The sequence below is a fragment of the Sclerotinia sclerotiorum genome, genomic scaffold (assembly GCF_000146945.2).
Source record: "Sclerotinia sclerotiorum 1980 UF-70 scaffold_26 genomic scaffold, whole genome shotgun sequence".
NCBI lineage: Eukaryota > Fungi > Ascomycota > Leotiomycetes > Helotiales > Sclerotiniaceae > Sclerotinia > Sclerotinia sclerotiorum.
Window position 1 is genome coordinate 139,781 of NW_001820810.1, and position 16,086 is coordinate 155,866.

At 41.6% G+C, this 16,086-nt stretch overlaps 6 protein-coding genes across 6 annotated transcripts; 4 read left to right on the plus strand and 2 right to left on the minus strand.

The window, feature by feature from the left end:
• Positions 1 to 95: 95 nt before the first annotated feature.
• Positions 96 to 1,585, minus strand: SS1G_13608 (hypothetical protein; the record flags this gene model as incomplete). Its single annotated transcript, XM_001585319.1, has 5 exons — positions 96 to 934; positions 981 to 1,181; positions 1,286 to 1,377; positions 1,433 to 1,464; positions 1,520 to 1,585. The coding sequence occupies 5 exons, from the start codon at positions 1,583 to 1,585 to the stop codon at positions 96 to 98; spliced, it is 1,230 nt and encodes a 409-aa protein (XP_001585369.1).
• A 466-nt stretch (positions 1,586 to 2,051) lies between these two features.
• On the plus strand, positions 2,052 to 2,879 carry SS1G_13609 (hypothetical protein; the record flags this gene model as incomplete). The annotated part of the gene is made up of 3 exons (XM_001585320.1): positions 2,052 to 2,094; positions 2,163 to 2,380; positions 2,442 to 2,879. The coding sequence occupies 3 exons, from the start codon at positions 2,052 to 2,054 to the stop codon at positions 2,877 to 2,879; spliced, it is 699 nt and encodes a 232-aa protein (XP_001585370.1).
• Positions 2,880 to 3,212: 333 nt separating this feature from the next.
• Positions 3,213 to 4,868, minus strand: SS1G_13610 (hypothetical protein; the record flags this gene model as incomplete). The annotated part of the gene is made up of 3 exons (XM_001585321.1): positions 3,213 to 3,341; positions 3,396 to 4,745; positions 4,845 to 4,868. 3 exons carry the CDS (start codon positions 4,866 to 4,868, stop codon positions 3,213 to 3,215), a joined length of 1,503 nt encoding a protein of 500 aa, XP_001585371.1.
• Positions 4,869 to 5,489: 621 nt separating this feature from the next.
• Positions 5,490 to 7,934, plus strand: SS1G_13611 (conserved hypothetical protein; the record flags this gene model as incomplete). The annotated part of the gene is made up of 1 exon (XM_001585322.1): positions 5,490 to 7,934. The coding sequence occupies one exon, from the start codon at positions 5,490 to 5,492 to the stop codon at positions 7,932 to 7,934; it is 2,445 nt and encodes an 814-aa protein (XP_001585372.1).
• A 4,001-nt stretch (positions 7,935 to 11,935) lies between these two features.
• SS1G_13612 (predicted protein) lies at positions 11,936 to 12,082 on the plus strand (the record flags this gene model as incomplete). The annotated part of the gene is made up of 1 exon (XM_001585323.1): positions 11,936 to 12,082. One exon carries the CDS (start codon positions 11,936 to 11,938, stop codon positions 12,080 to 12,082), a length of 147 nt encoding a protein of 48 aa, XP_001585373.1.
• Positions 12,083 to 14,465: 2,383 nt separating this feature from the next.
• SS1G_13613 (predicted protein) lies at positions 14,466 to 15,140 on the plus strand (the record flags this gene model as incomplete). The annotated part of the gene is made up of 3 exons (XM_001585324.1): positions 14,466 to 14,550; positions 14,606 to 14,938; positions 15,001 to 15,140. 3 exons carry the CDS (start codon positions 14,466 to 14,468, stop codon positions 15,138 to 15,140), a joined length of 558 nt encoding a protein of 185 aa, XP_001585374.1.
• Positions 15,141 to 16,086: the final 946 nt, after the last annotated feature.

Here is a 16,086-nt window from a genome sequence, read left to right on the forward strand (position 1 = left end):
AGCTCACGCAATCCGTCCATTAACTAAAAATTTTTACTTCTCACTGATGGCGCCCCTCCTTAAATATCTCACAACGTCGTCCCTCGATCCCTTTCTTAAGCAGCACCAGTATCCTGTCTCAACATCTCAGCAACATCCGCATCCAAACCCTCCATAGCATCACCACCCATTTCTGGAAAATCATCATTCAATTTCCTCTTCTTCAAGCTACCTAGTGAATTGCTGCGTCCATAACTAGTGGAAACACTACTTAGCAAATCCAAACCAGAAGTTGGTGACATGGACTGAGATGCATAAATTGAACCATTGGCAAGGCCGGCCGAGGAGTTTAGGTCAAAGTCTGGAAGTGGCTCTTGCTGGATAGATTCTTCTTTCATGGGCCGCAATGGAGGTGATAATGGTTCGACTTCGGGGCGATCAGGTTCAGATTTAGGAGTAGCCATTTGGTTTCCTGGACTGCCATCTGCGGGTGTGCTTTCACTGCTGTTTGCAAATCCTCGCATGATACTATCTTCCACCTCCCTCTTCTTAGTGTCAATCTCGGTACGTCGCGTAGAGAGGAGGTTGAGTTGGGCCTTTTCTTCTGCTAAGGCATTACGGTTTGTCTCTAGCAATTTTTCCAATCCTTCAATCAACAAATTACGCGATTTGATAACTTCAGCTACAGCTCCCTCGGCGTTTGCTAAAGTCTTAAGAAGGCCATTGAGTCGAGCAGCATGGACTGGTGCAGAAGGTGTTGGTGTGTTTGGATCCGTGAGCTTATCATAATCAATGTTCGCCGCGTTTGTAGCAGTCTTCGTAGAAAGTACTAATTTGGATATGGTTTGCTGAGGTGCAACAAGAGGTTGAAGTTCGCTTGGCGCCGATGATGAATTGTTGGAGAAAAGAGATCCGCCCAATCCTTTCCTATTTGAAGATCTGGATTTCTCGAGTTCTGCAACCATCAGTATAAGCTATTTTGTATCTGCAGATAGACCTACCCTCAATTCTAGCCTCAACCGCATCTTGTATAGGAATCTCGAAAATCTGCCTCTGTCTCCAAACTTCCACGACTCTTTTCAATTTGTTCTGAACATCACTCGTAGCTCCTTTGTAGGCAGTTGCTGTAGCTTCTGCGATTACAGGAGAAAATGCAATGAGGAAATCATCCTTGCGCCTAGCTTTCGATTGTTGTGCAACTTCTGCAAAAGACGTAATTATTAGCTGCTATCTGAATAAATGGATTATAGTTTTACACGCTCTGAACTCTAAAGGTAGATTGAGGTCAAACGAAAAAAAAACTTACCATTTGCTAGATAGACCAAATTCAATCTCTTATTACTTCCAGAATCCTTCAGCTTTTGAAGCCAAAGTTGTCCAGTGCGGTCGGCATATCTCCTAAACGATGAATTAACACATTAAAACTCCAATAAAACAAAGATAATTTGCCTACCTATGAAACATAATCCATTGAGCGACAGTGACCTAGAAATAAAATTAGTCCAGCATTCAATACCTCTGATACTAGAATGATACTCACAATACTTTCCTGCGTCTCGTTCAACGCCGAAAGTTTTGCAAGAACAGCATCATCGTTATATGCCATGTTTCCCGGCTGAAATGCTTGATGGAAGAAAAATAGGGCAGTAATCAATAAAGTTGTTTGTATTTTATGTGTTTGCTCAGCCGGCGTTTGTTTCGATTGAATTTACAAGTGGAAGAATGGTTTTGTTTCTACACCAGAAAATGAGATATCACTTGGCAAATTCCGAAAATCAATCAATAAAAAGATGATATTTCCCAGAGATATTCTCCCGATATTGAAAATCTTCTTGGCCTACTGGATTCGATGTATATTGGAAAAAATCAGTTGAATTGTGATTTCTTTTATATTGTTTGTATCTGGAGTTCCGTCTCAAGCTCCCCAAATAACCCTTAGCGTCGGTTAGTTCCGTATTTGCCCCTGCTCATCCAGGCGCATGTGTATTGACATTCGGTATCATCGTAACAGGAACAGACAGCTTGCGATTTCGAATCAAGAGTTACACAGAATAAATACTCTAGATTTCAATATGGCTGACAGATTTCCTTCCCTCGAGGACTTTGACTCTGGTGGTAAGTTTAAATTTTGGAAATTTAATTTCACCTCAATCTATATGGTTTATTAACAACATGGTTTATAGCTCAAACAACACAAGGCGACTCTACTTTCGAAGGAGGCGCTGATGATTTCTTGAGTCGTGAGAAGGCTCTTTTGGGCGACGATGCGGATCAGTTTACTACTGGCAATGACAATGCTGCATATGTAGAAGATGGTGATGATGATTTATTGGGTGGTGGTGGAGGAGAGGAGGTTCATGAATTTGAGAGTTCCTTCCCTTCCATTGATACTCGCAACGAGGTACGATTATGACTTGATTACACATCCTACATTTCCTGAATACTTATATATATAAAATCAGAATGTTTCAGCAACCGGACAAATCACCAGCACATACACCAATTACCAGCCCCAAGTTACCGACGAAGAAGAGCCAGAAGTGATCAAGCAATGGCGCGAACGTCGCGACCTCCAACTTCAAGCCCGCGAAGAGAGATCAGAGGAAAAAAAGCAGGAAACTATTAAGACTGCCCAACAAAACATTGACGATTTCTATGAGAACTACAATACCAAGAAAGAGAAGACTATTGCGCAAACCCGCCGCGAAGCCGAGGAGTTTTTGGCAAGCAGGGAAGATACATCGTCTGGTGGAACCAGTTGGGAACGTATTGCAAAATTAGTTGATTTGAGTGGAAAGGGTGCTAGAGGTGGTGCAAATGGGACGGGCAAGGAGAAGTTCCGAGAGCTTTTGTTGAGTTTGAAGAAAGACGAGAAAGCACCCGGCGCTACTGGTTATTAAAGGGCGTTGGTCGGATGGGGTTGGGTGGTCACTTTATGGACTTGTAAGATCGTGCAAGATGGTTGTTTATTTCGTTCAAGACTTGCCTGATTGGAGGTTACGGGCAATGGGGCGTTAAAAATGAGTGATACAAACGCGCATAACTATTAAAGATTTGTTTATAATGACATTATTCTGACGATGGAATTTGAAATGTGATTGCTATTTACTCATTGGAAGATGGGTTCAACCATTACTGATCTCAGCCACCCTGTTCAATCGCACGGCCTGTTTACTTTTCATATCGTTCATTACCTGAACCCCTTTATCATCTCTACCATTATCCACGGACACTTATTCTGGATCACCATAATTCTCAGCTAATGCTCTTTGTCTTTCCTCTTCCTCAAATTCCTTCAATGCAGCTTGTCCCTCTTCAGTCGTGGCATCAATGATTTGTTCCTCAAGTTGCAACATGCCGCCCTAGATATGTGTTAGCAAGGTCATATGCACACTGATATCACGATTTTAACCTACCTCACTGAGCTGACCTACAACCTCTTCAGCTTGTTCGACACTCATTTTACCCAATACCTTATTAACCTCATCCAAACTACCACTTTCCAGAGCTCGTTGCAGTCCAGGTGGGAATGCATTGAATAATTCTCTCGATTTGATTACTTCTGGATCATCACTCGTTGCTGGTGGAATTGTAATGTTGATAGTGGTACCGGGATCAACAGCATGAAGTTGAATTTGCTCAACTCCCCCGCCTTCATTCCCCTCTTCAGCTGCTCTTTGCTTCTGAATCTCCCTAGCTCTGGTGCGTACTCTGTCAAATGTAGAATTGACATCATCAAAGAAGACCTTTTGAGCTTGGTGGCCCTTGGTGGTGATGCGCTTGAAGAATAAGCCAACACCATCCTTTCCCAGCGCCCTGCAGTATTGAAGTAATAGAGCTTGGTGGACACATTGCCTAGCAAAATCATCTTTGTTTGCAATTGCAGAGTTAAATGCCATAACCAGTAAACCGTCGGTCTCTCTCTCTGCTAATACCGAAGGATTTGAGGAGATGTATTGGAGACATGTACGATAATCACCCATCTTAATTTGTGCAAACTTCTTTCCAAGCTCGGTAGCTTCTACCTCTTCATCGTCTTCTTCTTCATCTTCATCAACATCTGCATCAGCTCCCGAGGATTGTTCACCAGGCTTCGAGCCATCTTTATTGGCAAGGGCATGAGGGTTTAGAACTTCAACGGCATGGACTTTCTCCTTAGCTGGAGCCTTTTTCGATTCTGTGGCCTTTGGTTTTGGGTCCGCTTTTGATACGAAAGAGCTATCGAATCCAGTATGTATACTCTCACTGGTTATCTTCTTGCTCTCCTCTTTCTCCAAAGTTTCTAGTTCTACCGCAAGTTGTTTTTGAAGATCCTCGACCTTTGCTTGATGTACTTTGATTTCGGCAAGATATGCCTCGAAACGATTCTCTGGCTTGTCCTCGTCTACCTTTGTTTTCACTTGATCTATGAGCGCCGCCATCATCTTAGAGTATGTTGGAGGTGCCTCCTTCACGTGGGTATGTACCCCTTCTGGGGGTGGTGGAGGAGAATCATCTTCACCAGTTGATTCCATCAACGCTTGAAATGCAAGATCATCTGGACGTTTATCGGTTTGGGGACTGTAGGATTGTAGGGCGACCAGTAAAGCATTTATTCTCTTGAGAAGTCCATCATTCACGATTCGCTCGTATTTGAAGGTGTCTATTTTATTCTTCCTCTCGAATCTCTGTTGATGGATTTGATTTTGTTTTGCTCGAATGAAAGAGCGCTTATCAACATTTGGGTGAACTTCGATGTCCGAGTCGTCGCTCAACTCGAGCGCATCCTAATATTTTGTCAGCCTTGAACTTTCAGCCTTTCGAAGTGGGGGAGGAGACGACGATGAGGGGTATGTATTCCAATATTGAGGATGGAATGAACTTACCCATTTGCTATAATTTATTGGCATGTTGATGATAATTTAGAAAGTACTCGTAGATGTGCTGTTGAATCTTGTTAGAGCTGCTTTCAGAGATATTATTGTCTTAAAGAGAAGTCGGGTAACTTTTTATTGTAGAGCCTTATTATTTATTACTAGGTAGTCGTTCTTAACCTTATTACCTTTCAATCGAATGTTCTACAACAATTAGCTGGTGGCCCATTCACCCATTCACTCATCCACCCATCAATCATCCTTTGCGCTCATACATTCCTTCCTGCCCGAGCCAGCCTGGTGGCCCCACGTTTAGCCTTCATAAGCCACGAATGAAAGTTATGATTGGTAAGTGAATAACATGATGGAAGGAACCGATGACGGAAACTAAATAAGTCTACTAAATCGACTAAATCAACTAAATCTACTAAATCTACTAATAAATCTAAATAATAATTAATCTTCCAAGAAATAAATATTGTTCCCGTCTCCACGAGAATTTTGAGACTCTTTCTTCAATTACTTTCAAGTCGTTCCAATGCATTCATAACTTTTTAGATTCTCACGCAATAATGACAGTTCGGCGATTATATCTTTCACAGCTTCATCGGTGAAATCAGCGGATGTAGCATACAATCCGAGCGTCAAAACTTTACAATGCGGCGCACCTTGACTTTAGGCAATGCTTGGGGAGGGGCCTCGGTTTACGATATAGCTATAAAGCAATTTTCGAAAAACATTCCAGCTCCAGCAGCTTCTAGATGGACCCCTTCCGGTCCTTCCCAGGTTGCGAAAAGATATTCATCCAACCTCAACAACTGCCCATCACCATTGAACCCTGCGTCTAAGCCGGCGACCCCACAACTTTCTACCAGTCGTCTCTACCAGCAAACAAGAATTGGCTTGTCAGCAGCATGGCGGCCGGCAATATCACAATTGCGCCCATTCAACAGTTCATCTCCATTGCAAACTACTCCGAAGGGCTCAGATAGACAGGATCACATCGAACGAGAACGACAAAGGCGCGAAGAGGAAGAAGAGGATAATATCGATGAACAAGGGGATTTTGCACGAAGTGAGAAAGCTTCTAAAGCGACGCAGGTCAACCTGAGCGCAAGATTACAGAGTAGTGGAAAGAAACAAGGAAATACAGCTGCTTTTGGTGAAATATGGAGGTTACTCAAAATCGCTCGACCCGAGGCAAGATGGCTCGGTTTAGCATTTATGTTCTTATTGATATCCTCATCAATCACCATGTCAATACCATTCTCGATCGGAAAAATTCTTGATTTAGCCACTAAGGATCCTTCGGAAGGCGAAAAACTTTTTGGACTGGATATTTCTCAATTTTTTATTGCTCTCGCTTGCGTTCTAACTATGGGAGCCGCGGCTAACTATGGACGTATCATTATATTGAGAATAGTCGGAGAACGAATTGTAGCCAGACTTCGATCACAATTATATAGGCGAACTTATGTACAGAATGCGGAATTCTTCGATGCCAATCGAGTTGGAGATCTCATTTCTCGATTGAGCTCGGATACGGTTATTGTTGGAAAGAGTATCACCCAGAATCTCTCGGATGGTTTACGAGCCATGGTCAGTGGAGGTGCTGGATTTACAGCTATGGCATGGGTGAGCTTAAAGCTTACAAGCATTCTCTGTCTCATGTTCCCACCTGTCGCAATTGGTGCATTCTTTTATGGAAGAGCAATCAGAAATCTTAGTCGGAAAATCCAAAGGAATCTGGGAACACTAACTAAAATCGCCGAAGAGAGACTCGGAAATGTTCGCACCAGTCAAGCCTTCGCTAGTGAGACACAAGAGGTTGGCAGATACAATCAACAAATCAAGAAGATATTCTCATTAGGCAAAAGGGAAGCATTGATCAGTGCAACCTTTTTCAGTTCGAGTGGGTTTTTCGGTAACATGACCATCTTGGCATTATTATACACTGGTGGTTCTATGGTTAAGAACGGCATGATAAGTATCGGTGAACTAACATCCTTCTTGATGTATACGGCCTATGCTGGGTCAAGTTTGTTTGGTGTTTCCAGCTTTTATTCGGAACTTATGAAAGGTGTTGGTGCTGCCAGTCGTCTTTTTGAGCTTCAAGATCGAAAGCCCACAATTCCTGCAACTGTTGGTACCAAGGTTAAATCTGCACAAGGTATCATCAAATTTGACAACGTCTCCTTTGCCTACCCAACACGACCAGCAGTCGCGATCTTTGACGGGCTCAGCTTCGAAATTCCTTCAGGTACTAATGTGGCAATTGTCGGGCCCAGTGGTGGAGGTAAATCTACCATTGGTTCACTCCTACTACGATTTTATAACCCCACAGAGGGAAAGATCACAATTAATGGTCAAGACATAACAAAGATGAACGCAAAGTCTCTCCGACGTCGAATTGGAATGGTCGGTCAAGAGCCTGTCCTCATGTCTGGTTCTGTTGCCGAGAACATCGCCTATGGAAAGCCTCATGCCTCAAGATCCGAAATTATCGCAGCTGCACGAAAAGCAAATTGTCAATTCATTAGTGATTTCCCTGAAGGCCTTGACACACAAGTCGGAGCACGTGGCGCACAATTATCGGGAGGACAAAAACAACGAATTGCAATTGCTAGAGCTTTACTCAAGAATCCAGATATCCTTATACTAGATGAAGCAACATCAGCATTGGATGCCGAATCCGAAACCTTAGTTAACTCTGCCCTGGCAGCCTTACTCAGGGGTCAAAATACAACCATTTCAATTGCTCATCGTCTATCAACGATCAAGCGCTCTGATCACGTTATCGTATTAGGAAATGATGGAAAGGTTGCTGAAACTGGAACTTACAATTCTTTATCCAGCAATCCCAATTCAGCCTTCTCTAAATTGATGGAATGGCAAATGAGTGGAGGTGATGCAGCTGATCACAGACCTGTTGAATTAGAAGGACATTTCACAGAATCTGAGGAAATCTCGGAGGAAATTTCTCGTCTGGATGATTCTGATGAGGTCGATGGTGAAGCTATTGAGGAAGGAACCAAAGAGCGAAAAGAAGACAAGACAAAGACAGAGGCTGTTTTGGAAAAGACAAACAACCAAATGAAGTAGATTTTAAGAGAGGTATAAGGGGGTGGAAATAAATGTATGGATATTACTCTCGGTTTCTGTTGTTTCTTCGAGGCGTTTATATTTATAGAGTACTTGTATTCGAATATGAATATATTGGGTAGGTTCTTTATAGGACCCATCCACCAGCACAAGCACAAGCACAAGCACAAGCACAAGCACAAGCACACAGCGGGGAGATAGGAGGAATAATTACTAGCGAAAGCTAGATAGATATTGGCTTGTTATAAGTATCACCCGAAAGGGAAAAACACAATTGTATTATACTCCACTCTTATGATAATAGATTGAATCGTACTCATAAGATTATGTTTTCTTTGTATGAATGAATGGATGGATAGATGAATAGATGAATACTCGTATTCTCTAATCTCTAATCCCTGAGTTCCGATTTCTCTCTTCTCATAACGCACTCGCTATATGCTATATGATATAATTAGGTAGGTAGATATTTTATTTTAAGTTCTACCAGTAAACCCATTCTTTATTAGATCCGAAATCCGAAATCCGAAATCCAAAATCAACTACATCATCATCATCATTATTATCAACTCTAGATCTCTAATTAAATAAATAAATAAATAAATAAATATCACAAATGAGGTTTTAATAATCTATTTCGATTTATTTACTATTGGTTTTATTTGATTGAGTGCTGTGGTATGTTGTGGTGATGTAGATATTGATTGTTCGGTATTGTGACCAAAAGGGTGTTTATAGACCAGCAATTGTATTTAACTTAGAATCTACAGGTGAAGAGCACCTGTAGATGGGGATAGCTACTCTATATATACACAAATGAATGGCCTAGCCGCAATGGCTAGGCAAAAAGAAGTCATATTTATTCCTCCAATGATCTTACTTTACCGATAACCATTGATACCGAGTACTTGTCCGGATCTGATCCTCAGGTCACCTAAATCGCATACTAATCTCGAGTAATCGTATCATGTGTGGACATGGTTAATGTACCTGAGGTTTCTTATATAATAAAGGTGGGAGGAAAGCAGGGATTTCCGTCACAACGGATTTGTGTTACGAGGTTTGCCGTCTAGATCACGTGGAAGTGCTCTAGGCTCTCGAAGTAGGTTTATAACTAGGCGTCAAGCAGGGACTTGAAGTAATGACAATAATGATATGCAATTCGTAACTAATAGTAGAGTATACTAAATGATTGATCTTGAGCACGAAGCTCTATACAAAGGAAATCCATCTTGATTATATAGACCTTCATGCCTATGGCTAGTCAGGACCGCGCAGCGGTCCTGGACAGCCAGCGTTCCTCAGCGGTCCATAACGTGACTTTAATCACGTTACCTTGGTTTAGTCATGTGACGCGGCATAGAAGATAGCCGTTGTAACAATTTGATGACGGATTTGATGACGGATTTGACGAAGGATTGAGTAGGTACTGCTTAGAGCAAGAGCAATTCAAGAACTTGGACTAATAGATATACTTGAATGAACTTAGCCAGTATCTTTTAGCTCCTGACCTCCTGAAGGTAGAAATGGCTGGCGCTTGAAATATACAAGCAGGATCAACAAATACACCGTGTTACACGTTGCGGTATTTGAAAGCGATACGTACTTTTTGGTGACCATTAAACTGAAGGGTATTTGAATCAATTGTGTAGTTTTATCACAGAATGAAGGAATGATGAAAATGGATGTGGTAATAGCCTCTTTTTTGTTTCTTGAGAGTTGCTATTGAAATTCAGGATCTTTTCTCCTGAGCATTATGACTCGCTAAGAATTTAAAATCAGTTATGATATTGCTGCACAATTAGATGTTCTATTAATTAAGCCAATCCTACCCTAACAATCTCCATAGCGTTACTGCTCCTATCTAGCTGATTGCACCATCTATATAATTTCTGATTTTTCCGGGCAGAAAACTTCTCAGGCAGCCTGGGCTCCCATTCAGCAATATATTGGAAATTCTCAGATGCATATAATGCTCGAGCATACTCCGAAGATTCAACCACAGTTTAAGAAGTGAAATTTAGCGGAGCAAATATTCACAGGAGAAGATGTTTCGAAAGACGAACCCTGAAGCATAACCCGTTGTGAGGTTTGTTCCTTATTTTCACCAGATGACCTACTTAGACAATCGAAATTTAGGATGAACAGCCAGCAATCTAAAACTTCATCATCAAATCGGCTACCTCTTCCTCTCAATAAAAATATACTGCTTCTTACAAATAGTATTTCGACAGCATTATTTGATAGCCTCTCGACATGAAACCAAATATTCTCAAGCTAAAAGCTGGGCGTATAAAATCTGTCTTCAATATTCTTCCAAACTCTTCTAATTTAAAAGCAACATCTCAGAGAAGAAGAGTTCCTCCAACCGTATAACCTCAAGCCTCACTTACCATTAAGCATGTTCAAGTTTCATAAACGCAAAACCTATTCATAAATCCTTCCGAATCTTACTCGCTCACCTGAAGTCATATGTAAAAGATACCAATATATACCACGTATTATCGATTCTCCGGGTCCATAACACTCTGAATGGGCATAGGCGGAGTACACTCACTTTAGATACATTAGGCTCACTCTTCCTATCTTTGTGCGTACTTAATTAGAGCTCAATCTAACTTGGATGCGATCTCTTTCTCAAATTGAGCGATGGTCTGTTCTATCCCTCTAGAATTTAGCAGCATACATATAGAAAAATCTTGAGCGTATGGTGGGTTGCACAAAATCGGGTCTCGTTGGTCGCTTTGACTGGAATTGATTTATCCTTGTGAAACTTCATCTCAATTAACTAACATCTAACAGGCTAACAGACAGCACCACATAAGTACATTTATATCTCGCTAATATTTTCAAAGTTATGTCGACCCTTCTGTCATATAGTTTGGAATACCAAATGAGAATTAAAGTGATAGCTGCCCTTCAGACGGACAGGTGAATGACGGCGCCGCGATGATGCTGGCACATGAAACTCTTCCAGCCTGGAACTCAAACTCTATTAATAGAAGTTACGTGTTTATTTGAAGTATTATCTAGCTATTTTTGAAAATTTTCCAATTTTACAACGAGCGCACACTTCATGACGGATATTTCTGTATATTTAAGGAAGTATATAGTTCTTCCGTAAGACCCAAAGCATGTGTATCCTATAGAAGAAACTATCTTTGTTTGTGATGTAGGAGACTTTAGGGGTCAAGCGCTTTGAGCAATACTATTCAACTCACCCTAATGTGGCGGTCCATCTGGATGCAAATTTGTCGTTTCAAGCTTTAGAGAGGATTTCTGGTGCGGGTTTATTGATGTGTTGATGGATGGCCTTGCCCTTGCACTCCTCCCCTGTTTTTTTTGCATTCGGAGAATTGGGAGTGCAAGAGTAGATACAGTCTTATTTTATGACTGCTGCTGGTAGCTAATGGTTGTGATGGATAGATGAAGGCTGAGGATCATATAAACTAATGACCTGTATTTTAATGATCCAGATATACATCTCAAAGTCATTTGAATGGAATGATCCAGGACTTGTACCATCTAGAAGATTTAAATGTTCACAACCATTCTAAAGTTGTTTGGAATAGTTAATATTTGAAGATCTTTTACCGTTGAACCGCAGTACGTAAAATTGAATACACTAGCTAAAATACATGACAGGACACCACCACACTGAAAGCAGCTTTTATCTAACTCCAGAGACAATCTTCCATCACTTCCACTTGGTAAGTACTACTTACTCCTAAATTAGCCATCCATGACTTCTCCCAGCCGCCATCTGTGCTAATATCGTGCCCGTTCCAGATCGCAGAAACTGTAGTACTTTCACTAATCGCCATCCATATGCCCCTGGTTAAACTACTCAAATGTGCTCAAGGAAAGCTTCCCGTACACTCGCATCCAGAGCTCACTTGAAGTAATGATTGCATCTGATCTTTGTGATTGCATCAAGTATTCTTGGCAATAGCCGAAACTCCTGAACTGCAACACCCCGCACCTCTAATCCACTGGGCAAAATGACATATCTTAACGATAACCAGCCCAATTACACCGTTACATCCAGTTACCTCGTAAGGCGGCTCTTTTTGTGGTACGAGCTCGATGATATGGATCGAGGTCTAGACAGTCATATCAAGCTCATATCGTTTAACGTGGCCTTCTAGTTAATTTTATCCCAATTCTTATCTTTACTGCTTATCTGAGAAGCGGGGTAGAGATCAAGAGTAAGAAGTTAATTGCTTCAAGTTCTGTCTATTCGTGCATCTTCTGAGGATGTTCAATTCGCATCGAGATGCTTAGATATCATTGAACTTAAAGATACCTTGGGAGATATCCCAGCTAGAAGATTAACCGAAAGAGATACTTGGCATAGCCAAGAACCTTCGTCACCTATCATTTTAATTGGTTGTTATAGTTGCAAGATCGGCATCGAATCACTTATGCGTCGATATTGATTCACTATTTCTGATATATTCTTACATGGGCGTCGCCGTGCTAAAGAATGCGATTAATGACACTGCTTTGGACTTCAGAATCATATGCAAGCCGCTAGACTGGCGTTGTGCTCTTTTTAATTTGGCCTTGTGAAGAAGGTAAAGTTAATTTGCAAAATCTTGCCCTTCGGTAGTCTCTCTTCTCTAAAAGAAAACATGTCCGGAATGACCTGAAATTTGGTTCCAAGTAGAGAAAGTAGAACATTTGCAATAAAGGAGCAATGGTCTGAATCAATTGGAAGGTCAAGCTGTCTCGGCTCATCGTCTATTAAGATAGGTATGCCTTTTGCCACAAACGTTTCGATCCTTTTTGACATAACTCGCATTGCTGTCTTACCGGGACGGGTAACCTACTGGGGTGTCACTTTTGGGCTACTTCCTCGGGCAAAATTTACACAATGTCACTGGAATTGTGGTTGGAAAACTACCTCGCGCCAAGAGATACGGGCTGCCCCTATTCAAACCCGTCTACCGGCCAAGGGCTTACTATTCGTCATGGCCTAAAGTTATCCGGAGAATCAAAACAGAACGTTTTATTCTAAATGAATATGTGTCAACCAGAAAGAGCAAGACGTTTCTAAAATATATCAGAATCATAAGTGAATGATGCCATGTTGCCCACAAAAAGTGAGACCATGCAGTGGCTAGATAGGAAGTCGTTCGATTATGCTTCCTTGAATGTGGATCTCGAACGTAATATGAGGGGCTAACTTGCCACAATCCATTCGTCCAGAAGATATCTACATGACATTGATTCAGCAACTTATCTGTGCTAAAAAAAAAAGGGTTCATTGCGAAATTTGATCTGCGAGGGATCGACAACATACCTTACCTGTATAATCTAGAACAAAACTCTATCAAGGGATTCAAACAGAAGACGACTTGTGGGGATGATAGGGATGCTTTAAGGTTCGGTAGTCATTGTGGGGCTGATACTGCTGATCATTTTGGTCGCTCGAGCCACACTTACAGTTCGAGGATCCATCTTGGTGGCAAAGTCACCATCAACCCCCATTAATAAACATCAAAATGATCATCATCCACGACCCTTTAATTTGCACCATTTTCAATAAACGCAATGCTAGGAAGCTTTGAACCGACTGTTGCCAATTCTTCGCAGGTTACAACGCTGGCATCAAAAGGTCTTGGACACTAAGCCAACCTTCTGATGAGAAACCGTCTAACAGCGGTATCGTGCTTGGACACATTCTACCCGAGTATAGGTGTTTGCTCCTTCGTGACTCAAGTAAAGTAAATAAATAAAGTTGGGCTGCTTATCTCAACTAGGGCCTCTGACTGTTATTCATTTTCCATTTACAAAACGTGGTACGAAATTAGGTTTTAATTCGAACTTTCCCATGTGCGGGAGAAATTGCTGATAGAAAATATCGTGGCCAACGCCAAGATTAAGGAGGCGATCCTAAGTGCGGGGTCGCTAACCTTACTGGCCCATTATTAGATGATTTACATGTGAGTTTCCCTACACAGACTTACCGCTGATAACGAACACCATATCTGTACCAACCATATGCAATCAATTAATGCAGTGAAGTATCACTCTGGGGTATTTGGTGCACAGGCTTGCAGGTCGGCGCAGCATGATGTAGACCAAGCACTTTTTGTGGCTACCCATGCGTCTCGCTTGCCTGGGGTTGTCGCCCAAGCACATGCTATGACCAACAGCCGTCGTTTCTGATGATACATGACTACTAAGATTATCCTTCGGCGTTGCACGAATTGGAGTTTGTTTGGTGTTATCATATGATTTGCTGGATTTGCTGATCCCCCTTCAGCAGTATGACGTCTAGATCTTGGTTTCGCGGCTTGCCTATCGCTTCGGATAAGATGACCAGATCTAGTGAGATGAGCTCAGCCATCGAACTAAATGTGTATCAAGCTACCAAGTATATATAGGAACATGTTATCCCTCAATTCATGAATTCAGATCATTCAATAGACCAACAAAGTATACGATATCGCACATAAAGTCGATATCAAACAGAAGCAATATACCAACGCGTATCAAACAAACATTCATACACACCTAGACATTATGGACTCTAGACTCCAGCCCGTCGGCGAGCAAAGCGTCATGTTTTCAGATCCATTCGATAGCCAATCCATGGGTTCACCACTCAGTATGTTGTCACTCTTTCACACTCATATCTATTCAGAAACTAATACTGTATCCAGAAAAATCCACCACAAATACCTCCTCTCACTTAGATTCTCCTTTCGATGACTACGAACAAGATTGGAAGACCGTTACCCACGAACGAGACAGCTGGGCAACTCGAGAAAGACGACGCTCCACTCCTTTCGCAAACATCAGTAATGCTGCTTTCATGGGCAGCCATCACGAAGCAAAACATGGCCGTAGCGGCAGTTCAACTCAGCCACGAAAGGGATCTATTCTTAGCGTGTGGTCTGACCCTAATGGCGACGAAGAACCCGATGATTTATTAGTGAGAGTATCGAGCAGGAAGTCGGAGGACCCTAGGAGTGGGAGAAGGGGAAGTGTTCTGAGTTTGTTTAGTCGAAAGAAGGATGAAAATGGAAGGGACATTATTCATTCTGATGGCCACTAGGAGGTATCAACGTCGACAGGAAGGAGTATTTATTTGGATTGTTGTACATGGCGACATATGATACATGGGCAGGTCCCGTTGTTTGGGGCATTGGGACGATGATGAGTCACGAGTTTTATATCTACAAGTTGTATTATTAGCGATTTTGTACTGTACTTTTAGGTTTTTTTCTTCTGCAGAACTTGACAGATTATCGAAGCACTTGTTTGAATTGTTTTTCAAAGTACTTGGAGTTTTGTTTATTTATCATTCTCTGTAAGAGTAGAAAATCAAGACATTGGGGATCCTTTTTAAAAACGACAAATTCTTTTCTCCATCTTCAAATCTTCATTTTATAGTCAGTTGATTTGGATATTTCATGTCAAAACAATAACAAGCGATACTCCTCAAAGGTCTATTGCGCATGTGTAACTTTCACCCGCTATCTAGTTTCCTCCCGATATCATCTTACAAGAACATCTGAACATGTGAGCATGCTCCGCCTCCACTATTTCCTACCATTAGCATCTCAATAAGCAACTACAGATAGCGTACTCGTGCTGCTAAAGATGACAAACTTCTAAACACTAAGTTGTCGCACGAGTACTAAAGCAACGTACATACTCACTAACCCCAGCGCCTCCTCCACAAACTCTAATTTCCCCGCAACTCGTTTACTTACGCCATTCACCCACTGAATAATAGCCGTCTTTTAAAAGGCATATCTAGTGCCAACAAGTAGCGCACAATTTCAAACACTACAATCGTTAGCCGTCAAGCTAGCGGACTTCGTATATTTTTACTTTCCGTCACTTCATCACCTGCCAATCGTAACAGAATACTTATGGTATGGAAATTGGAGATAAATCAGATTTCCGAGGTGATTTATTGTCCCTTGCTTGAAGAATGAAATGGCGAAATGATTGCGTAACCCTGAATAAGAATCTAATTACAGTATCAAAGTCTGAGGAAATTATGCACCTACTATGCGGAGTAGACTTGCTATGCAATGAATATATGCACGCGATATTCGTGTTATATTTGCCAAGCTGATTGTCAAGATAGATGAGATAAGATTGGTTCACTACGAGATCATCTTATCTCATC